Source organism: Rhinichthys klamathensis, unplaced genomic scaffold (assembly GCF_029890125.1).
Source record: "Rhinichthys klamathensis goyatoka isolate OS25496 unplaced genomic scaffold, OSU_Roscu_1.1 h1tg000018l_1, whole genome shotgun sequence".
Lineage (NCBI taxonomy): Eukaryota > Metazoa > Chordata > Actinopteri > Cypriniformes > Leuciscidae > Rhinichthys > Rhinichthys klamathensis.
In genome coordinates, this window is record NW_026606569.1 from 4,704,077 (window position 1) to 4,730,796 (window position 26,720).

The 26,720-nt window shown below is 37.7% G+C and overlaps 1 protein-coding gene across 1 annotated transcript in view; it reads left to right on the plus strand.

The window, feature by feature from the left end:
• LOC130070048 (tripartite motif-containing protein 16-like) overlaps window positions 1-26,720 on the plus strand; it is a 38,385-nt gene that overhangs the window by 3,044 nt on the left and 8,621 nt on the right. Inside the window, exons 2-3 of the mRNA XM_056234328.1 lie at window positions 21,735-21,830; window positions 21,918-22,151. Coding sequence (XP_056090303.1) covers window positions 21,735-21,830; window positions 21,918-22,151 — 330 coding nt within the window. The remainder of the gene's footprint in view (window positions 1-21,734; window positions 21,831-21,917; window positions 22,152-26,720) is intronic.

Genomic DNA, 26,720 nt, shown 5'->3' on the forward strand with positions numbered 1-26,720 from the left:
TGCTGAGGTGAAATCGATGTGTTTAGCAGCAAAGCTATGCCACTCGCAAATTTCAGCCAATGATTAAGGTATCTCTCAGGTAGAATTCCCTTAAGAATGGAGATACTGTAGTAAAGTAGCCACATCAGCCATTCATGGGCTTTCCAGTAATGTCTTTCTTTTATGGATCGAGGTGTTCTGGAGACATTACTTGGGGGCTTTATTTTTAACAGTAGTTTGTCAATTTGTGGTATGGACCTGCCTAAGTACCAAGGAGATTGGTGGTTTTCAGAGTTACACCATAGCGAAGTGATAGATCTTGTAACTCCTAGGAGGACACTGTGCATGTAATCAGGGACGCATCCCTCAATTATATCAAATCCAGGTAAAAGGGACAACACCGAAGGTCCTTTTACACCGGCTGAAGGTGTGCCTGTCTCAACAGCTCTCGTTACTAGCTCCAAAGTCTGACCTTGACATCTAAGTTCTATGTTTTCCTCAAATGGGTAAACCCTGGCCCTTCCCCGACCACGTTCGACAAGTGTTCCCTTCTGAAGACAAAAAGAACATCCAAACTCCCCATTGAACTGCTTAAAGTTCTGTAGGAGTGGACGGGCAACAGAATCGCTTACAAGTATTAAAGCATATACTTTGCTGGTACCACGTACACCATCAGATGTAACCCAATCAAAGCCACGCTCATGTAGATCAGTGCACTCATTCACAAATGGGTCGAGATAGATGTTCATCGGGGGCTTTTTAGCTCCAAACCACAATGCTGTTAACATAATATGGTCAGATCTCAGATCGGGAGGTAGTTCATTTAAAGTGCACAACAGGGGCCATATGGACTGTGAAGAGGATTTGAATAAAGGTACACCATCACAACTAAAGGTGATTGAAAAGCTAGGGCAATCTTTTAGAGGTGTGAAGGTTTTAAAGGTCTTTTTATAGAGCAGACCATCACATACATCAACCAAGTGACCATTTACGTCATCCTTGTTATTGACGGTCAACTGCGAAAACTTGTGTTGTTCAATAATATTTCGTAGTTGTGTTTCTAGAGGGAGAACAATAAAAAAGTTTCCTGATTTCACATGCTCCTTTGCATCAACTTGTTTGCCGCAAATTCTGCAACCTACTTTTTCATCTTTTGTTTCCATTAAGACCATACAATCTGAACAGAAATGCTTGATAATAATATAGTCCTTATAATCAGTTATGTTTTTGTAGAAGAGATGTTTAGTAGTTGACACTGAGTGTTTACCGGTGATAGCATTTATGACTTGAAGCGTGTCTTCTAGTGCTTCATCAGTCAAACCATGTTTTAATTTTAGAGCTAGGAGGAGCAACTCATGCTCTTTTCTTTTTTGTTCATGTAGTGCTTTCTCACTGTATTCTGACACTGTCCATAAAGGAGATACATGGCTTTCATTGCTAGGTGTTTTCTTCATAATTTCATTCTTTGTAATGTCTTCATGTTGAATGTCATCACTGCCATCACTTGATTCTTCTTGGTAGTCAGCCATTTTCTGTTTCTCATGGAAGAGTACCTATACAAAAGGGATTCATTTAAAAACATCAGTTAAAAACTGAAAGCATAACAGAAAATTAAATGTTTGTATGGCACCGTATCCTTACCTGCACATTATTTCCTTCCACTTTATTGTGTAGGATGCTTGAACCATGAGGGGTAGTTGACTCTTTTGCAACTTGTTGCTGAAAGTTAAAGTCAACAAATCAATTCTCAAACATAAAATACAAGTCGTCAGGCCATGATACTACACATAAGGCAGGGCTCCAGACAGTAGCGGAGTGGCAATCGGGAGAGTATTTGCACATATAGCACATATTTGCACTAAGTGCCCAAAAAGACGCCCATTACTCAATAGCTACAGTGGCGTAGGTCGTAGGGTTTGAGGTACTTGAAAGCAGCATTTGATGTGCTCGACGCGAGTTCGAATCCGCCTTTTGCCGAACTCTCTCTTTTCCCTTTTCCCAACACATATGTAAAGATGTAAAATGTATAACCTAATATTAAGGTCTCTAGCGTTATATTTTGCCAACAAACTAAAATTGAAACCATGATATGGCTTTGTGCCTTTATAAAACACAAGACACAAGACTTTAAGAATAGCATCCTGTTTGTGCTGCGTGATTACTTTGCTCACGCGATCAGCATGGTTATCTGGTGTTTTCTCCTAAATAAAAGCTCAAGGGTTTATTTCTTGCAAGTGAAGAAATTAGGACAAAAGTATTTTAATTTTCCTATATTATAGTGTAATGTAGGCTAAAATATACTTTTGAAATACTCATTTTCATTTATATAGTATATTTATAGGCTAAATGGATTTTACGTCATAGGAATAATTATATAAATCATTATTACATTATTATAATAATTGTTTGGCATCCGAAAAAACCATTGATAATGTAATGCAGACTGAGACTCTCATAACTAAAAAAGAAGTTTGAGCCCTCTTTATTGTCCTGGTACAAATCAATGCTTTTTCTTTGTTCAACGAGCAGTTCATGGGTTGAAGCTCTTAATTTTGATCTCTCAGAGAGCACGAGATTGATGCATTTAACCTTAAAATGTACAACATTTTCTTGCGGGGGAGCATGCCCCCGAACCCTCCTAGAGGCACAGAGTCCACCCAACATAGTTTTACAAATTTCTATTGGAAAGAACGACCATTTATGAACTTTACTCCAGCAAAGTACAACAAAGTTCCTTTTAAATCAGTATAACTGTAAATGCTATATTAAATTCCTGCCGGCGACGAGGGCTGGTGGTCTACGAAATTTCCCGGTAGATTTTTGGGTCCCACTCCGCCCCTGGCTCCAGACTTATTAAGAGCACTGTAGCCCTTACTAAAAATGTTTAGGAACACGAGCAGAAAATTTAGGGGCACACCTTAAATCAACCAGCAACACAGTTTTTCATGTTTAAATATTAAATAAATATACTTAAAGGAGTAGTTCACTTTAAAAAAAAAAAAACTTCTGCTGATAGTTTACTCACCCCCATGTCATCCAAGATATCCATGTCATTCTTTCTTCAGTCGAAAAGAAATTAAGGTTTTTGATGAAAACATTCCAGGATTTTCTCCATATAATGGACAATGGGAACCAAACGGTTCGAGGTCCAAAAGACAGTTTCAGTGCAAATTGCAAACTGTTCAAAGGGCTTTAAACGATTTCAGACGATGAATAAGGGTCTTATCAAGCGAAACGATCGCTCATTTAAAAAAAAAGCCTTGCTCTGTTCTGTGATGCGCATTCGTGACTCTCCTGTTCGAACTCGTTTATCAAAATGAACGAATCTTTTTTCGTGTCATTTGGTTCATTCAACGAACGAGTTGACTCGGGAAAAGATTTGTTCATTTTGATGAACGAGTTCCAATAGGAGAGACTCGCTATTCGAACGAACGCGCATCACACCCTAACCCTAATCCTAACAGAGCAAGGCGAGCATTTGAGCCTATAAAACTTAAACTTTGTTATTTTGTTTTTAAATGAGCGATCGTTTCGCTTGATAAGACCATTATTCATCGTCTGGAATCGTTTAAAGCCCTTTGAACAGTTTGCAGTTTGCACTGAAACTGTCTTTTGGACCTTGAACCGTTTGGTTCCCACTGAAGTCCATTATATGGAGAAAATCCTGGAATGTTTTCATCAAAAACCTTAATTTCTTTTCGACTGAAGAAAGAAAGACATGGATATCTTGGATGACATGGGGGGTGAGTAAATTATCAGCAAAAGTTTTTAAAAGTGAACTACTCCTTTAACATACATTACAATGCGCAGTTATATTTTAAGTTCCCAGGGCTCCAGACTAACACTTGAGGGCAGCAGCACCAGAGCCACTCAGTTTTACAGAAAGTATTTGGTAGCACTGGGGGCTGACGATAAAGTACCGAGCTTGAGTTGTAGATACAATTAACTTTATTATCATTCATAATGTCTTAATATTAATTCAAATCAAAACGATTGAAAATGTAAATTAGGGAGTGGAAATACTATTAACTTTATTATCATTCATAATGTCTTAATATTAATTCAAATCAAAACGATTGAAAATGTAAATTAGGGAGTGGAAATACTAAAGCGCTCCTCTGTAGACCACTGTTACTGTAATTTACTGTTTTTTTATTTTTAAGTGAGTTAGTTTTCCTACATCTTGAAACTTTTAGTTTTATAAATGGGGGCTATCCTTGAAGGATGAACAAATAATGTTTTGCTTAAATCCTTTTATAGCTTCTTCATTCATGGTACACATTTCTCCTGCTGCACGTCAGAGCTGTTTGATTTGATATGTACATTTTATAACAGAGAACTCTGCACCAAATCTGAATGCTCCTTACTAGCAGCGATATTATTAATTCTGTGTCGAATTCAATGTATTTCTTCACTGAATCTCATAGCACTGTGTTGTAACGGTGTCGCGTGATTGAAACCGGCTCACGACTCAAGTAGCTTGCGACGCTGCACAGTCTATTATTGGTCGGAATAGATAATTTGTCCATGAAGCACAAATGACTAACGCAGTTTCGATCCGCTTTAATTTCGTTTGTTGATAGTGGGAAAAGCTGTGGTCATGCTAGCGCAACCTTATCAAAAACTTGGTCGCATCAGCAGGAATGGTGGCAAAATGCGATCATTTGGTCGCAGTCTGGACCCCTGACATAAGTTAATTTGAAAATTAACTTTTTTTTATGTATACTCATGCATACACAAACATGTACTGCATGTATATTCTGTACAAATTCTCCTTACATTCAAGGATCCATCAGGTGCATCCAGATCATCTTGTCTGGCATCAACTTCTGTAAAAACCTGAAAAGAAAAATATTTTCTTTTAGATTTATTCTATAAGAATGAATAAACCTTAACAGATCAGGTTATAAGAAAATTTAAGATAAGATATTATGTAGCTGTGGGAAGAGGGTTATATTGTGAGAAAAAAAAAAACTGGAGTGCTGTAAAAATGAAAAAATACTACAGTTCATATAATTGTTTTGATAATATAACTGATGATTTGTGCTTTTTGGCAAAGAACACATCACTTCACATTGACAGGCTAGATCAACTTCCTTCACAGTGCAGCATCAACATTCTCAAAAAGTATATGTTAATTAACACATTTTTTGTTTTACGCCATTTTAACACATTGTGTGACACTTTGTGTTAATTGTGCATTCAAATTAATAATAGGGCAACACAAGTTGAGTTTAAAGTAACATTAAATGTGTTGTCTATAACAGTGTTGATAATGGGGCACTAATATGCACTTTTTGCCCCTGTGACTAAAGGGTCCATATGTTGATCATTTGTTCTGACAGTGCATGTATATGCATTTTCCTTGCCTGCAAGGACTCATCAGGTGCATCCAGATCATCTTGTTTTTCATCAACATCTGCTAAAACCTGGAAAAAAAAATATTTAAAAGAATAAAAAAAATGTTACATATAATTTACAGGTTGTAAAGATATTATGTAGCTGTGGGAAGGGGGTTATTTTTAGCTCAATGTCAGTAGACTGTCTCTAAATGTATGGAAAGTTTCTTGCATTTGAGGAGATAGTGGACAATGGGTCTTTTGGGAAATTAAAGTTTTTTAAATGAATTCTGAGTTGTTTAAGTCACCAAAACCAACCTTATATTATCTTAATCATTGATTTGTTGTCTAAAACATAGCATCACTTTGAAACATCAGAAACTCCTGTTATTTGGGCTTGAAAAACATTTTCCACCAGCTGAGTTAGTTACAGTAACCGTGTTACAACCAAGCCTTCAAGTGTATAACAAACTAAAACCATAGAAATTCCATTAATCAAAATAAGTTAAGTACAATATCAAGGGAACTATTTGACAATTATGATTTTTTTTGTCATAACTGTGCAGCACTTTCTCTGTACATGTATCGAACCACACTAGAAGGATGGTGACATGTAGATGAGATAGGGATGGATGGATAAATGTGTGGGTATCTAATATATCTATTATAGACAGATGCTCAATAACCATCTTCAGTAAATGTCTGTATATTTTGTCTTTTACAATTAATCCCACCCACGGGGTAAGTTGTACAGTTATGTTTGTACTCCGGTCACCTTTAGTGTAATTTAATGAGAATAGTAGGTTCTGGAAACAAGCTTTAAAGGTTAATTTGTAACACATTTGTATGTTGCCTGTGTAAAAATCTGTTTATAAAATGGCCAGTTCTGGTTCTTGATTTAGATTGGTTGAGGCATGTTCTAAGCAGTAATAAAACGCCCTGTAGCCCACTACTGACTGCATTACACAAGCATCACTGCTCTACTGCATGTTTCTGAGTTGCTTGGCAACCACTTTGTTGTTTCTGAGGAACTACTTTGTTTGGCAAAGCACTAATATTTTTTAATAATATCATTCCTTTCATTTTATTTGTGTTTCATTTCATGAAATCTTGCTATGTATATTAAATATCAAAATCGTCTTTCCTGTATATCTAAATATGTTTAGTGAAAGGTAAAACTTCCGAAATCTGTGTAAACAATGAGTGACATACACACGCAAGTGATCACTTCCGGCGCATGCGCAGACCGAAGTTTCGTGTCTTAGGCCATCAATGTGTACTTACATTTACGAGTCATTAAATCATGTTTAATTTGGACTTCTCTGTGCATGCTCTTTGAGGAAGTTACCATAGACCTGCATTATATGACTGACAGACAAGAACGGTTTGACCTAAAAATATCAAAATTGAAAATACTGTGGAAACAAAGACACCTGCATCTTGGATGCCCTTGAGGTAAGCTAAAACATATAAAACATTAATTTCAAAGTGAACTATCCCTTTAAGCAAGTTTACAGTAATTTTATAACAGCTAAGGGTGTTTTACTCTTCTTCGCATCATGCCTAACACATCTTAGCTGTTATATTTTCACTGTAAACCATGACTTCACTAGGCTTACTGCTTTATAAATCAAACTCAAATATCTTTAATGTAATTACCCAAAATGCCAACAGTAGAAAGCACTTAATCCAGGATCAAGCTCATTGGACAATTTTTTTTGTAACAATTGTTTTCATTATTTTTCCTCACCTGACTGGATGTCTGTACAGGGCTGATGGTCACAACTGGATTCTGGTCTTCTGAAGTCTGATTCTGCGGTGTTGCAATATACATATTTTGTTTTATTGAAAATGTATTGCAATTTTTTAGGGGGATAAATAATCACTTTACTTCAAGCAATACTTTGTAACATTTATGACTAACAACAGAAGTATAACCTACAACACATAAGAGACTAATCTGTAATTAAAATTCTCCATACCTGCGAAGTATCGCTCATGTGCTTGATACGCATGTTGAACAAAGCTGGGTCTTGCTGAAAGGCAAATAAAAATAACATTGTGACTAAAGTAATACCCAAGACATACAACAAAAATGATTTACCATAAATTCCAAAGAGAAAAATCTAAATTTGGACAACCATCAGAGTAATTGACGTTTAAATGTTAAAAAGCTTATTGTGGCAATAGAGCATTCAAAAAGAATCTAAAGTTTGGAAATAGAATTCAAAATAGAAAAAAATAGACTCCATAAAGTCAAGTCAAGTATATTTGTATAGCGCTTTTCACAATACAGATTGTATCAAAGCAGCTTCACAGTATTAAATAATAACGACGTCCACTTTTGGCAATGCTGATCAATAGAATTATTGATTGATTAAATTAAATTGAATATTCCCAATATAGCCTATTATATAACATAATGGACTTCAATGGGTACCTTCAATAGGTAAACGACACCAGACGATGAATAAGGGTCTTATCTAGCGAAACTATCGGTCATTTAAAAGATAAATAAATAGAGTTTAAGTTTTATAAGCACAAATGCTCGGCTTGCTATGTTCTGTAATGTGCGTTATTGCGTATTACATGACGTCACGAACGTGCTTCACAGAAAAGAGCAAGGCGAGCATTTGTGCTTATAAAACTTAAACTTTATTTATTTTTTAAATGACCGATGGTTTCACTAGATTAGTCATCGTCTGGTGTCGTTTAAAGCTGCACTGAAACTGTCATTTGGACCTTGAACCGTTTGGACCCCATTGAAGTGCATTATATGGAGAAAATCCTGGAATGATTTCATCAAAAAACGTAATTTCTTTTCGACTGAAGAAAGAAAGACATGGACATCTTGGATAACATGGGGGTGAGTAAATTTAAAGTTTTTTAAAAAGTGTACTACTCCTTTAAGCCAACTTCAAAAGCGGTCTTGAAAAACAAGATGGTGCCAAAATAATGTGTGCCAGAATGCAGCACAGTCTAACAATCTGATCCTCAACGTTACCTGTGGTCTTTATCCTTACCTGTAACACATCAACAGCATTTTGAGGTCCACGGGTTCGTCTACAAAGCAAAAATCAAGAGTTATAGAAGAAAAATGTTTGAACATAAAAAAAATATACACATATATATATATATATATATATATAATAAAAGTGTTGTATTGGTTACATGTATGATGCTTTTAAAGCTTAATAATTTTGACACTCAAATGATTTAAATCACAAATTAATAAGGTGTGATTTTCCCAAATTCCTGATCTGATGACCATAACGTTACTATTAAACTACAGAGAAAGAAAACCCCATAGCTTTAGCCTAACACTGTTCTAATTATTCGAACTGTTCATTTTTGTGTTTATATTACTTTGTATTAATATTACTTTGCAATATGATTCCATTGTGATACATTTCTTAAAAATTATGTAGATTATAAATAAAATAATATTAGGCTATAGCCATTTTCCACAGGCCCAAGTCCCTCCGCTATCGGCATTGGGTAATAATCTTGATACAATTTAACATTACATACCTTCTCCAGCGATGCTGTGTTGTTCGTGGAACGCATTTGTTCTCCGAGAGATACTTCTTGTACTTCATCTCATATCACTGTAGCAAAAGGTGACTGCGCGAACCGACGTAGATGGTCAAATTCATCGAGCAATCATGGCAGAACAACACACGTGTTTGACCTGTAACGCTCAAGCGCTGCGGGAATCAAAGTACCGCGATTGCAGACTGACTCTCGTGATACTTGTCACAAGTCGATTGGTTTGCGCGGCTCTGGGTTTGCGTAACAACGCGAGAACTCGAACTTGACTCGAAGTTCTAATTCACTTAATTACAACTTAAGTCATCACATTTTTTTCTTTAAGACTGTGCATAACTGTTTCAAGTCAACATAAGGGCTATGTTTATGCAACCAGCCCCTGGAATAACAACCCTTACGCCAGAAGTGTTTTGTTGTTTCTTTTAAATTAGCATTAATCTTTGACGCCCATCCAGACTAGATTTTTTTTTTTTCAAGATTTTATACCGTCAAAGAAATAAAATAAGACAATACAATAATACATTTCAGCATATACAAATACTTAAGTAGGCTACATATAAGTACAAATACATAACTACAGTACAAGGAGCATTGTGTTGAAATTACATTATTAGGAAAAGCATTGTATTGGTATGATTATATTTGCAACCTTTTAATTTTGGGGAAAACATTAACCTCAAACCTCAGGTTTACAGCTTAATACATGTTTACATTGCATTACATTGTTTGTTTGGCTTTTAGATAATATTGCATCTCTCTCTCTCTCTCTCTCTCTCTCTCTCTCTCTCTCTACCGCATGACATAGGCTACTTCTAACTTGACATGTAAATAATATTTTGAGTCATATAGAGGTTTATGGTTTACAACCCCATAATATCTGGAAGCAAAACTATGCAGTGGACCTTTACAAATCACTTTCTATTTTGTAATACAGTACTTTTAAAATGTCTACAATTGCTATCCAGACACAACCCCAGACTGCTGATCAGCTTCTATTCCGCTGCACAATACAAAAAACGTCATAACTTATTGCTGTCTGGTATTCTGGCTGCACTGCTGCAGACAAAATAGAGGGGTGTGAAGATGAAAGTATTGACGGCACCCCTGTCAAATCTGTGTGACATCTATTCAGACGTCTTCTTACATGGGCCACAAACATCCAGCACTCACATCCTGGAAACCCCTTTACACCCTCTGCTCAGGTAGACCCCAGAAACACAGACTAATAGGTTACGGAACAGCTTTTCCCTCAGAGCTGTGGAGGCTGCAGAAGCCATAGCTACATCAATCCAGTTTACCTCATACACATGTACACACATACAGACACGTATGCCCAAACGGTCACTGTGATTTTGCCAAGTAAGACATGTCAGCATCCCTGTCCCAAAATGTAGTCTTTACCCAATCCCTTACCCTAAACCTAACCCCATAACTTTTCCCTAAAATCAGAGGGTAATGATAAATAAAACTGATGTTAAGTAGGCCTACCTTACCCGGGTGGTAGCTACTTGGTGAAATCACATTCACCTTGCAGAAACACAAACATAATAATATATTACATGTATGTAGATAATGCTGTAAACACAGGGTTTATGTAATAACATTCTGTGCAATAATGATTTGTAATCTATTGTAATGCATTGTAAAGTATTTGTTATGTGCTTCACATTGGATTGCTTACACATAATTTCACTGTGTAAACATATGCAATGAAAAAAGACCTAACCTAACTTTAAATCATTTTCATCAAATTACTTATTGCATAATGTTGTGGGGTTCAAATATTTTTTAGTTTTAGTTTTGTTATTTTACATTACTGTGACCTAAACCAAGACTTACATAATGAATATGCTTAGCTGATTTAAAAAAAACAAAAAAAAAAAACGAATAGTAGAAACACTTTCAGCATGTATTTCAGGACATGCATTTAGCATACGTTTCACCCCAATACGTTACGTCATTGCCTAATGCCCTATATTACCCGCGCCAAAATTCAAACGCAGTCAAAAGACCGCCAAAGCGTATTCAGGAATCAGGAGGATATAGACCAACGGCTGAAGAATGTTCGCCCTTGTTGAATGGAAAGATGAAACAGAAACGGAAAGTTGGAGCATTGTTCCAACGTCACATATACAAAAATTCAACTTAAACGATTTCTTAGACGGACTTGATGAAAGTTCTGTATATTTAATTGAGTGGAGAGGTGGACTGAAAAAAAAACCTAAATGCGGATGGCCTTTGTACGAGGCAACAGTGCATAAAGTTGCAGGTAAGTTAATTTCTGACCTTTTATTATAATGCACACATTGCTATTGCACAGATAATACATAATTTAAGTGACCGCTGAACTTCATGAGCTATAAGCTAAGTTACAGATCGAACTTCGAAGCTAGTACATAATTGAGCAGATTCACCGTGTTTAAATGTAGGTTTTTTTATTAGTAGTAAGTTATTTATTTTTTACTAACTTACATCATGTACGTTACTATTAATAGCCTACTGCTTTGTGAGCGTGCATTTTAATGTTCATGTTTAACGTTAAGAGCTAACTTAACGTAGTAACGTTAACTTAGGCCCAGAATATTACAGTGTATCATTTTAATATCTTTAAATGTTTGTTATGTGAGAATAATATCTTAAAAAAGTAAGATTTCAGCTGTCAGACACATTTAGTGGGGAAAAAATACAATATTTGTCTTTAGAGTCTAGAACTAACACAATAATAATTAAGTAAAGTTAAATATATTTCAAATGGATGCCAATATAAACTTGCAGGATATTAAATCCCTGTCAGAATGTGTGCTAATATTTTTAACACTGTCCCATTATGACAACATTGTGGGTTTATACATGTGGTCAGCCTATGTTGTTGTTATTGTCATAGCCCTTGTATCTTTTGTTTTAGATTCTACAATTTGTATTCCCCCTTTTTCCCCACAGAGAGACAGTCCACCTTAGAAAAAGTACAACACCAGAGGACACAACACCAGTCCACTTCAAAACCTCTGAAAAAACGAAAATTTAAGCCAAACCCTAAGTTTCTTCAAGAGGAAACCAGTAAAGATGGACCATCTAGCCCCAAAAAGGTAACAAGATATGATATATATATATATATATTTTTTTTTACTGAGACCCAAAATAGCATCTGCATTGCAAATGTAAAAAAAAAATGTCTGCCCACTGTAAAGTTGTACTTATAACTAGGGCTGGGTATCGATTCAGATGTTCAATTTCGATTCGCAAGCTCTCAATTCGATTCGATTTTCGATTTCGATTCTCGATTCCTGATTTGATTCTCGATTTGACTATAATGAATATAGATGTAGGCAAATACAAATCCTATATTTATAAAAAAAAAGAACAGTGGACATAAGTTTACTAATGGTTAATTAATACAAAGAAATTAGGAGCCACAAACCTGTATATAAAACTCTTTTTATTTTAGGTACACTACCGGTATACACTAAATGCATACAATAAATAGACTGGATTTTGATACAAGATGCAAAATTGATGCTGAAAATTAAACAATTTTCTATTATATTGATCTCACCTAAATGTTTGTTTTTACAATGAGGTATTTTTTTTGTTAAGAGTTTATGCACATGGACGCTTGATTTCAATCTTTGAATTACATTGAAAATATTACAAATAAATACAATAGAATAAAGACACAAATAAATAGACATAAAAATAAAAAAGTTTTTTGGGTAGGTCAGAAATACTACAGAAACTGAATAAAGTAATCCAATGTAAAATAACCCAGGATAGTCTTTTAGTCCTTACTGAATTTAATACATAGGCTATTAATTATGATTGCGTACTATTTATGCTATATTATGTTGTTATGACAACAAAATTAATGACAGACACAAATGGCTGCATTCACTTTAAGAACTAGTGCGCAAATCCATTACTGTTTCATTATACTGTCTGTCACACGCGTTTTATGTTTATTTAAGACATAACCGACGGTATCTTTACGATAATCTTTACGAGGTTACTCACCAAGACCAGAGTTTTGACATCATTTTGCGTGTTTTTAACTGTTAAAGCGATATCATCCACCAAAAAGAACTTCTGTTACTGGCGAGCTGTTTGTGAGGCGGATTTAGGCTGTAGTACTATGTACCATCTACTGTATTATGTGCACGCAGTGAAAAACATCTCTGAGAGGGCGCGAGCAGGGGATAGTTTAACATTGATTGAATGTTTAAACTGGTAAAGCTTAAAAAGACGTGAAAATGATAAATGTTAGTTACGATGCAATGCTGGCCCAATTGTGCAAGTGAATATTCCGTCATGTCCCGACTCCTAAACGCGAGTGTGTTTCGACGCCTGCAGCGCTCCATTGTGCAGAGAGAGAAGATGCAGCACCGCGAGCCCTGAATATGGAAAAAAACGATTCATGGCCGTTGAGAATCGATTTTGGATCGACCACATTTTAAAAAACGATTAATCGAAAAATCGATTTTTTTGCCCAGCCCTACTTATAACTTTGCAAATGAATTACTACATTTAGAAATTAATTACTGAAAATGAATCATTCAAAGTTAGGAGTACCTAATACTCAAATGTTCCCTAGATCTTGACAGGATTAGTCATTTTTCACAGCCAAGTAAGTACAAGCAGTCTGTCAGAGTTGTTTATGTTGCTCTGCCTGTTTTTATTTATGGTAAAGCTTACATACTTATATAAAATAGCCTTTCTGTATTTGTACAGCATTAATACTAGTATTTAATTTCTAAATGTAGTTATTAATTTGCAAAGTTATAAGTAATAATGATTTTGAATAATTATACAGCTTGACATTGCCCCGAACTGTAGTACGTACTCTGCCCTTGTTAAAGGAGAACTCCGGCACAAAATGAACCTGGGGTGTAATAACACATTGGTACCGAGTCGACTGTTCTCTGGGATTTGTTTTCATGATAATCAAATGTAAAGAGTTTTATCTCTAAAAACTGTTTAGCTTATAACGCTAGTATATGGAGGCATATAATAAGTAAAAGTAAATCACTAGTTAATACCACTAACAAGGCTCTAAATAGCCCCACACTAACACAGTAACATAATGAGGGTCCCTGCATACAAACCGAAGCACTGAGAACTTTGTAAGTGTACAGACAGTTTAATAATAATATACTTTATAAAGACAGTACCATCGTGGAGCCATCTTTGGGAAACAGCCTCGACCAGTCTCGACCAGCCTCATTATACTACTGTGTTAGTGTGGGGCTATTTAGAGCCTTGTTAGTGGTATTAACTAGCGATTTACTTTGACTTATTATAAGCCCCCATATACTAGCGTTATAAGCTAACCGTTTTTCGAGATAAAACTCTGTACACTCGATAATCATGAAAACAAATCCCAGAGAACAGTCGACTCGGTACCAATGTGTTACACCCCAGGTTCATTTTGTGCCGGAGTTCTCCTTTAATTTGGAAAGGAGGCTCGAGGAGTGATGTCACATGTTTTGTCTGTAGAGGCATCTTATTATGTAGCTTCCTATTCTTGTTCTTGGTTGTGAAGAGCAGCTGATCTATCTTGGTAATAGTGGCAGATCAATTAAGAGAGAGTGTGATATCATCATTTTATTTTTTCAGCTATTTGTCTTTAATGTTTTGTACTAATATTTTTGTCATGTTTTATAAAGAGGCAAACTAGTGATGGAAATTTGGACAGGGAGATTTTGGAGAAAATAAAATTACGCCATGGACCTCGATTCCCTTCTGCTACAACATCAGTTGCTCCATCTTCACCTACCTCACCATCTTCTGCCTCGCCTTCTTCTGCACCACCGGTTCCTTACTGTCCACCTGCACCACCCTCAGCTTCACCTTCACATGCCTCATCATCGCCTGCTTCACCTACCTCACCTTCTCCTGATCCTCCTTTACCAGACATCATTGCACAATTAAAGGCAGAAAATGAAGCCCTCAAAATGGAATTAGAGAACCTAAAAACAAATGTTGTCAGTCGTAAGTGTTAACAACCAACCAAAAATATAAGAAAAATTAAAATATTTTATAAACTAGTTTTTTGATAAATATTATCATTTTGAAATCCATACAAGTTTGCCCTACTGAAAATCAGTTTTTTCTTTACTGTTTTGCTTCCTAGAAATGCCAAACCTCCTCAGCACGATGGGCAAGCTGGAGAAATGGCTTGACGCGAAGGAGCAGAGCCCACATCAACAACTGGTATCACCTACCAGCATACAGGAACCTGTGAGTATGCTGATTTTAAAACTACTATTGTAGTAACAGCTATAACTGCAAGGTACGGCAGTAAAGACTTATTAAAACCCAATTCAAATACAAATAAAAAAAATAAAAAAACCACATACATGCACAAAATGGCGGCTAGCACAAAACAACATTCTGAAGCCGTTGTTTTGATAATGGGTTGTCTGAAAATAATGATAGAAAAAAAACAAGGGCGCGTGTCTGGATCACCTCGCTCTCCAACAGGTTCCCTGTGTTGGTCTGTTGTCATCGTTGCTGTAATTGTGTCATCTAGTTCTGTGCTCCTATTGGTTCTTGATTTGATAATCGTCTTACAAGTCGTTACACTGCAGGACAGTGGCTCAAAACTTCGGACACTGCCAGAATTTTATCGAAGGACAAGTTTTATCATAATGATCAGTAATTGGCTGTTGGCGAATCTGTCAAATTAGTGCTTAAAGGATTAGTTCACTTCAGAATTAAAATTTCCTGATCATTGATTCATCCCCATGTCTTTCAAGATGTTCATGCGTTTCTTTCTTCAAACGAAAATAAATCACGTTGATGTCTCTATATAATGGACTTCAATTGCAACCAATTGGTTGAAGGTCCAAATCAATGCAGTTTCATATGGCTTCAAAGGCTCTACACGATCCCAACCGAGGCATAAGGGTCAAACCATCTCATTTTCTAAAATAAAAACATTTATATACTTTTTAACCACAAATGCTTGACTTTAGGGTTCTGCTTCCGCACAACGTATTACGTTATCACATTGGAAAAGTACCGACCCAGTGTTAAAACTAACGTGGAAAGACTAAATCAAACGCTCTTTACAAAAATAAATGTAAAACATCGATGTCGGACAAATTTTTAAGTTGGAGGAGAAAATGCAGTTTGGAGTTTTTCGGCACTGGGTCAGCACAAGGGTCACAAGCAACGTGATGGCGTAATATGTTGTGCAGAAGCAGACCACTGAAGTTGAGCATTTGTGGTTAAAAAGTATATACATTTTATTTATTTTTTCATAAAATGGCCGATGGTTTGCCTAGATATAAGACCCTTATTCCTCGGCTGGGATTGTGTAGAGCCTTTGAAACTGCATTGATTTGGACCTTCAAACTGTTGGTTTCCTTTTTAAAGGGTAGTTTAAACGAATGCACGCTTTGACGATAATGCATAAACTGAGGTTGCACGAAAATGTGAAAACAAATATGTTAAAGGAGAACTCCGGCACAAAATGAACCTGGGGTGTAATAACACATTGGTACCGAGTCGACTGTTCTCTGGGATTTGTTTTCATGATAATCAAATGTAAAGAGTTTTATCTCTAAAAACTGTTTAGCTTATAACGCTAGTATATGGAGGCATATAATAAGTAAAAGTAAATCACTAGTTAATACCACTAACAAGGCTCTAAATAGCCCCACACTAACACAGCAGCATAATGAGGGTCCCTGCATACAAACCGAAGCACTGAGAACTTTGTAAGTGTACAGACAGTTTAATAATAATATACTTTATAAAGACAGTACCATCGTGGAGCCATCTTTGGGAAACAGCCTCAACCAGTCTCGACCAGCCTCATTATACTACTGTGTTAGTGTGGGGCTATTTAGAGCCTTGTTAGTGGTATTAACTAGCGATTTACTTTGACTTATTATATGCCCCCATATACTAGCGTTATAAGCTAACCGTTTTTCGAGATAAAACTGTTTACACTCGATAATCATGAAAACAAATCTCAGAGAACAGTCGACTCGGTACCAATGTGTTACACCCCAGGTTCATTTTGTGCCAGAGTTCTCCTTTAAGATGTCTTATTAAATCTATAAATATATATTTTTTGCACGTTGCATCAATGCATTGTTACACCACTTATAGAAAGTATGTGATGCAAAGCTACATTTAATCAGGCCCCCTAAAAACTTTTTGTTAAAGCAATGTTTTATTTTGTAATATAACACTAATATTAATGCATGTTTGTCCTCTCCCCACAGATTGAAATTCACCCGGGCTCAGGAGTTTATGTACCAAAAAATGTATTGTGGTCAGCTAGCCATGCAAACAGCCCCACTACCATGGCACGGATGCTTCTCCTTGGAATTTTTGATATTGATACACTTCTTAAGAGCAATCTCAGAGGTAGTTAATGGGACATAGTGTCTTCAAGTGTCTGTATAATTATTATAATTTTTTGATAACTATGTAGATTGAACATCATATCTGAAGTCGTTGGGTAAGGGGTTAAAGTAAACCAAAAAAAACTGCTCTATTATAGTAATTCTTGCATATTTACAGACATATGTACACTCATTCACGTTTACATTGAAATATGATGCTTTATAAATATAAATTGGACTATTTACATTATCCCCATTTTACTGAAGCAGAATGAAAAATGTAATGTATTGTTGAGTAGTTAGATAGGAGTGGAGTTAATTCATATTTCGTTCTAATCTCTATTATGTTGCTCTTTCTTAGGTGGCAAGTCCAAAAATGCAAGCCCTGGGGAAACAAAAGAGCCATTGGACAGAATCAAAATTGATGCAATAATGAGTATGTATATTACTTGGTTAATTGGGCTTGAATTGTGTAAAACCAAATGTGTCAGTATAACCATCAGAATTGATCAGTTTCAGCTTGGTGTTTCAGTGTGATGACACTTATACTGGGTTCTGAATAATGCTTAAATTTCAGGAACATTAAGTTTGTTATCTACCAAACAATGTACAGATGAAACTTATAAAAATTAAAATATTGTGCAAAAGTTATAATTTTGATGATTATGGCTTACAGTTTATGAAAACCCCAAATTCAAAATCTCTGAAAATTAGAATATTACATGAAATCAATAAAAAAAAAGATTTTAAATACAGAAAAAATGTCGGCCTTCTGAAGATATAATCATGCATATGTATATAGTTATATATACTAAATATATTAGTTTCACCTTTTAATTTGAATTACTGAAATACATTAAGTTTTGCACGATATAAATTTTTTTCGAGTTTCACCTGTATGTCCTGTGTTAATTTAGTGTTTGAGGTGATTTTATTTGCCTGTCTTTAGATAAATGTTATAAAACTAAAATGCTTTTCATTGTCTTTTATACAGATGCAGTGATCCAGAAATTTCCTGGAACCACCAGGGGCCAACTAGGGGTGGCTATCAATCAGAAGGTCACTGAGCTGCGGACATCCAAGAAGACCCAAACTTAAAAAAATAACAGTCTGTATCGTACCTGTTGGTGGATATTCTTGTTCTTGTCTTGTTTTATGTTTTGGAGTAATATTGATAAAGTTGTGTGTTGAGTGTTCAGAAGTTTTCAAATTTTGCACAGCTTAATTTTTATTTTTAAATTAAAACTGTTTTTAAATAAAATTGTAATGTTTGAGCTGTTTTACTGTGTTACTTATTTTTTGCTAACTGCACCATTTAACATTTAAGGCTAGGCATGTCATGTTCATTACAAGTGTGTAAGTACAAGTACACGTCCATAACCTATATTTAAAAAGATGTATGAAGTTAATGAAAGCAATTTTTTTTTACATTTGTTTAGTTTACATCATGCATTAAAATATTTTGCAATTAATATACATAATATAAGAACATAACATATATTCAAAATATATGTGCTCACACAATGTTTTTATATATGCCATTTATATATTCCACATACATGTATCAAAAATATATTATATATATATATTTCAAATTATATGAAAAATATATACTAAGACTATATAAAAACATATGAGGGGCATATATATGTCACATATATGTAAGCAATATGCTATGCATATATGTGTAGTTTGTATATTGGACATACATATAAAGAAATATATGTCATGTATATTGATAATTATATATGTGACATATATATATAGACACTATTATACATACATAAAATATATGGGCTAATTTTATATGTCAATATATGAAATTGTTCCATTTTCGAATATGTTTTATATATGGGAAGATATATATGTACATATATGTTTTCACTGTCTATGTGCATATATTTAATATATGCATATTTCATATATGTACATATATTACATTTCCGTATGGGTTGTAACAGCGCGCGCGCCTCCGCATCCCCTAGACACCATTTACTACACACACTAGGCTTTTTTTCTCTGATTTTGAAAACTCTTCGCGATCGACTTAAAATGCTTCAAAGATCGACTTGTCGACCACGATCGACGGGTTGGTGATTCCTGTAACATATTGTTTTACGGTCAATGACAAGAGTACTAATCAGCTGTCTCACGAACGTAACCAGCACATTTATCCCCACATAGCAAAGCCATAACACAGCGAGGAAGAACTAAGTAACATGAAACAATCCAACTACATATTTTACACCACTGACAAGGGAAAAGTCACTACTCACGGTGTCTATGTCTAGCTTCTAGGTTTCTGCTGCTTCTCTTTCAAGGTAGTGACGAAACGCGCTCTGTAGCGCTGTGTGTTCGCTGTCGGCTACTGTAGAAACATGACGTCACAATATGTCGACCTTCATAGAAGGGGGTGCCCGCGGTTATGTAGATATAAATGTCTCATTCTAAGGTAATAAAAACATTACGGTTTATTAAGTAGAGACCGGGGATGGTTGTAACAGGGGGGTCAGTTGTAACAATTCCAATCTGTCCAATCAGGAACTAGTTACAAATCACCTGATTCACTTCACACATGCTTAGTTTAGTTCTTATTCCACATGTGATAAAGTAGAGCCCTGTGGCAGACACAGCACATGTTAAAGTGGAAAAAACAATTTTGAGGTAAGAAAGTAACTTTTTTTACTTTTTTTGTTTTTGTTATGGGAATTTCTGCTTTGTAGTTAAACTCATCAAACTTTTATTATGTTTATTGTGTGTCTGTGTAGATATTTCCCATGCAAGTTGTTAGTGCTAATTTTTTGTCTGTTAGCTGTAAGGTGAGCTAGTTCATGGCTACATGACTCTGGGTTAGTTGTAACAACAAGACTCTGGGTTAGTTGTAACAACAATGAATTAAAATTTTATTATGGCCAATACTATGGACTGACAGTAACAACCGTGCTTACACAAATAGAATGTTCAAGTTCAATTTATTATGGTCAATTACTATGACAGAGTAACAACAGAGTCACACACACACACACGCACACACACACACACACACACACACACACACACACACACACACACACACGAACACAAACACAGAATGTTCAAGTGTTCAATTTTATTATGGCCAATACTAACACTGGCAGTAACAAACATGCTTACAAACAATGTTTGTGTTCAAGTTCAATTTATAATGGTCAATTACTATGACTGAGAGTGACAAACACACTGAGACTAAGAGTGACACACACACATCAGTTATATTGAAAAGTCAGTGTTGAATAAAAACCTTTCAAAATAATTTTTTTGTCAAAATCCTTATTTCATTATGTTACATATCACCCCGGTGGATATCATAATGTTACATCTCACCCCAGGGTATGTTACAACTAACCCAGACTATGGGGTGAATTGTAACATTTCACTCCTCGTGTTTGAAACGAAACCATGCATTTTCTGTTTGTGTTGCAAAGATAATAGCTATGTCATTTAATAGCAGACACTTGTAACAAGTTTGGATCACATTTTGAACACACTGATTTCAAAGTACTACAAGATATAGACAGAAAGGTCAAAATTGTTACAACCATCCCCGGTCTCCCCTAAGTTCTTTATACACCACTGAAAACATAGTTATGGATGTCATATTGCATTTCTGTTAATAGATACTCAAAATTATTACACATTGCACCTTTAACAGAAAATATGGTGAAAATGAACCGTAAACATATTTACCACCACAAACTTTTGTAAAACAGGATTTGATGAAGCAACATAAAATAATAGAAAATATTCACAGATTGTTTGAAAAAATATATCTCTGTCAAGAATAACACAAGTTAAATGCAGCGACAGACAAAAAAACCTTTCTTTTCAGTAAATCTGCCTCAGTCCATATGAACTCAGTCGTTTATAGCTTCACTTCAGGCTTTGACTTCTGTTCTTTTTTCAAAATCAATTTTTGATGGAAATGGGATGCCCGTCTTCATGTAAATTAGAATGACTGATTCCCAATCATCAACAGAAATACTGTTATGCAGCAGAAACACGCTCAGTGTGAATCTTAACATAGCATAACATGAAAGGATGCGGCCGATGGAAACACAAATCGCATGCTCCACAGACTACACAACACCACACGCAGACAGAAGAGTGTACGGCCAGAGCAAACTCGTAACCGCATGCTCACATAACATAACATATAACATAACAAAGACAGAGCGCACGAGCGAATACTTATCTTGTGCACTTACAACAAAATACAAACACACGGAGCATGAATGTCTGAATCCCGGCACAGAACCGAAACCAAACTAGACATGAGTGCTGGAATCCGAACACCACGCCTCAAACTTGAAACAAGGCACACAGACAAGAGAACATACGCTCACACAAAGACAAGACAATACAGGTGTGTCAGGGCTATGGCACAAAACCAAGAATAAACTAGACCAAAGTGACAGAACCCTGACAGATATGTGACAGCATTATAAACTGACATCTCTGTTATTGATTTGTGGTGCAGAAGCAGTTGAAGGAGACGCAGAGATCGTTCCAGCAGAGGATCCAGCAGAGAGAGAAAGATCTTCAGCAGCTGAGAGAGGCTGTGGCGTCTCATAAGGTGAGTCTGGAGAAGAAGAGAAGTTTGAGAAGTCTCAGTCAGGACTCACTGAAGCTCACTGTGTGATTGTGATGTGTGTCCTAACAGCGCTCTGCACAGACAGCAGTGGAGGACAGTGAGAGGATCTTCACTGAGCTCATCCGCTCCATTGAGAGAAGCCGCTCTGAGGCGACACAGCGGATCAGAGATCAGGAAAAGACTGCAGTGAGTCGAGCTGAAGGACAACTGGACCGACTGGAGCAGGAGATCAATGATCTGAGGAGGAGAGACGCTGAGCTGGAGCAGCTTTCACACACACAGGATCACATCCATTCCCTGCAGGTAACAGAGATCTAGAAGAACAGGGTCATAGTGAGCTTGAGCAAGAGATTCAGAGAGAAACATTTCATTAGAGTAGAATGAGCTGTTGACCGTAATGTTGCCAGGAATTTTGTGTTATATAATAATAAGGTAGATTCTCATCTGATCATATTGCTTTAAAAATAGACTACACTTATGAATGCATTTCAGCTCTGGAAATCTCTTAGGAAACATGTTCTGTGCTCTTTCTTCTGGGAGATATATTTAGCTGCCAAACTCCACTAGTGCAAAGAACAGTTCAAATTTCCAGAACATATTTTTAAAACCTTTTTAAAACCAAATTTTCCCTTCTGATTTCTTACATCATGGTGGAATTGATGGTACCAATTTTGAGTAATGTTCAGCAAAGTTGCTTCAGGTGATCTTCAAATCTGATGGATGTGCAGTTTCATAATTGTTTGACCGTTCCCTTGAGGATCACACCCATGAAAATCTCCATCTAGATCGCATGGTGCACTACCCAGATGACTCCCTGTGGGCCTTATATCACGTCGGACTCAAAAAGCAGACTGAGGCGTGCCTGCCTGTGGTTCCCCCTGCACAGTGGGTGAAGAGGAGGAGGATCCCTAATACAGTGGTCCCGGAGCTAGCACTCATTGACCTACATATTCTAGAATTGTCTCCTACCCATGCTCCCACCCTTGAGGTCTCTTCTTCTCCACCGGTCCCACCAGGCCTAATGAACTCTCTGGTTCTGAATAATTCCCTGGCCCTCCTTCCTCTGCTGGTCCCACCCAGCCTCCTGAATCCTTTGTGTCCGCTGGTCCCGTTCAGCCTCCAAGCTCCTGCGTTCCAACCATGGAGGTCATCCAAAGCCCCGTCATCATCGCAAGTTCTGTTCAACTCCTCGGGTCCTCCCTTTCTGCTGGCTTCATCCAGCTTCCATCCAGTAATCACCACAGACTTCCCTCCACCCCTTTGGCTCCACAGGGCTCCCATTTTTACTCCGGTTCCTCCTTGCTCCCACCGGATCTGCCTCTGTCTTTTCTATAATTCTATAATTTCAATTTACGCAATATACGCAATACATGATGACTGATGCATTTGATTTAGAGAATGGATAATACTTTATAATACCATTAAATTATAAGTAATTGTTTAAGTTATTAGTTAATGATGAACTAATCATTTTCAAAACATGACTATACATCTATAAATAAGTAATAAAAGATAAATATGTTGTTAATTATCTTAAAAAATAGTAAATCATGAAACAATCAAACAGACCATTAGTTGATGATTAATATGTTATTAGTTGATATATTAATCTCTTGCAAATCATTTAAATATTTATGTTAAAATTGTTTCAGTATCATTGTTTCAGTATCATCCATTTCTGTTAATTCCAGGTTGCTATGGTCACGCAGGTTGTTTACGCATTTAACTCGTGGCCATTGTGGATCTCGAGGCAAGAACTTTACACTTTACACGTTCCCACAAGTTAATATGATGTGGCTACAACAAAACTAAATGTACCGAACATGTAAGTTACATTACATAAGTAATGATCAGTATATTATGGTGATCAGGTGAGGACATGTTCGGTACATTTAGTTTTGTTGTAGCCACATCATATTAACTTGTGGGAACGTGTAAAGTGTAAAGTTCTTGCCTCGAGATCCAATGTTGAGGAAACAACATCTTTTTCTAATGCCCACGAGTTAAATGCGTAAACAACCTGCGTGACCATAGCAACCTGGAATTAACAGAAATGGATAGGCCTATAATGATATTTAATTTTAATAAAAAATGACAAAATTGTTATTATTATGCCTATTATAAACACATATATACAGTGCTGCTTAAAAGTTTGTGATCCTCTTATAGAATTTGTGAAAATTTGAATAATTTGGACAAAATTAGAGAGATCTTACAAAATGTTATTTTTTTATTTAGTACTGTCCTGAATAAGATACAATATATGGGCAAAAGTTTTGGGACATCTGCCTTTACATGCACATGAACTTTAATGACATCCCATTCTTAATCCGTAGGGTTTAAAATGGAGTTGGCAAACCCTTTGCAGCTAAAACAGCTTCAACTCTTCTGGGAAGGCTTTTCACAAGGTTTAGGAGTGTTTATGGGAATTTTGACCATTCTTCTAGAAGCCCATTTGTGAGGTCAGGCACTGATGTTGGACAAGAAGGCCTGGCTCACAGTCTCCTCTCTAATTCATCCCAAAGGTGTTCTATCGGGTTGAGAACCGGACTCTGTGCAGACCAGTCAAGTTCCTCCACACCAAACTCATCCATGTCTTTATGGACCTTGCTTTGTGCACTGGTGCGCAGTCATGTTGGAAAAGGAAGGGGCCATCCCCAAACTGTTCCTACAAAGTTGGGAGCATGAAATTGTCCAAAATGTCTTGATATGCTGAAGCATTAAAGGTGACATAGAATAGAAAACGTCTCGGTTACGGATGTAACCCTTGTTCCCTGAGTAGGGAACGGAGACGTTACGTCGGATGACGGAGAATGGGGGTTTTGCCAGAAAGCCTATCATCTTCGAGTATTAAAAAACGAGCCTATGGCAATGAAATAACATGGGTCTGCGGAATTTGCATAATGTATCTCCGCCCCACCACGTGGGTATTTAAGGAGAGACACCTGCAACAGCAGATCATGTCTTCGCTGAGGAGCCGAGACTGAACTCAGGCGTATACCCAGCGGTACAGCGGAAGTGGCAGGGAGACGTAACGTCTCCGTTCCCTACTCAGGGAACGAGGGTTACATCCGTAACCGAGACGTTCCCTTTCGTAGTCACTCCGAGTTACGTCAGATGACGGAGAATGGGGGTCCCCGTGTAATCACGCCACCTTCACAGCTGTCTTCCAGTGCCCTGCAAAGTCTGACCTCCCTGTCGTGATATAGGCACGGACGAAGGAGTCCTACTTAACACAGGAATACCAAGGTACACTGGGAAGCATATCTCAGGGGAGATATGCCACAGCATGCCTACCCATAGGGAGGACTTAAGAATACATATATGGCCGAGGGGGCTTCATATGGAGGAACACTGGAGTGACCAGCCCGTGGGGTGGCAACTTTCAACTCCAGGAGTGGCAAGGTGGCTTGCCGAGGGAAAGACACATGCTCAAAGAGGCTTACAGTGGAAATACACATGTGGGGGTTACTCAGAGGAGGAAGCATGCACACGGAGGCACCTAGCCGACGCACAGGCAACAGACACTGGCGCAAGCGTCAACAGTGCTGGAGGAACTCAGGGCTTCAGAGAGGAAGGCTACCTGAGGAAATATCGCACGTATCCAGTCCGTGGATTGGAATGGCGAGCAAGCGAGACACCTAACGGCTCCCATGTTAGCTTGAAAAAGACAGTACATGGGCGGAGACTGGCTCCACTCGGAGATTGTAAAATCTGGCGAATGTGTTGGGTGTCGCCCAGCCTGCAGCTCTGCAGATGTCTGTTATGCTGGTATGCCAAAGCAATGGCGTCCACTATCCAGTGGGATAACCTTTGCTTGGAGAGAGCCTTTCCCTTCAGCTTCCCACCATAACAGACAAAGAGCTGGTCTGAGGTCCTGAAACACTGCGTCCTGTCTATGTAAGCACGGAGGGCGCGTACTGGACAGAGCAGTGCCAAGGCTGGGTCTGCCTCCTCCAGGGGCAGCGCTTGCAGGTTCACCACCTTGTCCCAGAAGGGAGTGGTGGGAACCTTGGGCACATATCCAGGCCGGGGTCTCAGGATCACGTGAGAGCAGGCCGGCCCGAATTCCAGGCACGCTTCGTCAACGGAGAGTGCGTGCAGATCCCCCAACCTCTTGATGGAGCCCAGTGCAACCAGGAGCGCTGTCTTCATTGACAGGAACTTAATCTCCACTGATTGCAGAGGCTCAAAGGGAGCCCTCTGCAGGGCATATAAGACCACTGAGAGGTCCCAAGAGGGTACGAGAGGAGGGCGAGGAGGATTCAGTCTCCTCGCTCCTCTCAGGAACCTGATGATCAGGTCGTGCTTTCCCAGAGACTTACCTTCAACTGCATCGTGATAAGCGGCGATAGCGGCCACATACACCTTCAGGGTGGAGGGAGACAGCCTTCACTCCAGCCCGTCTTGCAGAAAGGAAAGCACGACACCAATCGAGCATCTCCTGGGGTCTTCTCGCCGAGAAGAGCACCAGTTGACGAAGAGGTTCCACTTCAACGCGTAGACGTGTCTCGTGGACGACGCTTTAGCGGAAGTGATGGAAGCCACCACCGCAGGTGGTAGGGTACTCAAACCTGCCTCGTCCCGTCCAGGAGCCACACGTGGAGTCTCCAAAGATCGGGACGAGGGTGCCATAGGGTGCCCCGTCTCTGAGAAAGGAGGTCCTTCCTCAGAGGAATTGGCTAAGGAGGTGCTGTCGCGAGGAGTATCAGTTCGGAGAAGCAGGTCTTGGTGGGCCAGTATGGGGCGACCAATATGACCAGGCAGGACTGCTCCTCGTCCTCCTTGATCTTGCACAGAGTCCATGCGAGAAGGCTCACTGGGGGAAACACATATTTGCGTAGGCCCTGCGGCCAGCTGTGCGCCAGTGCA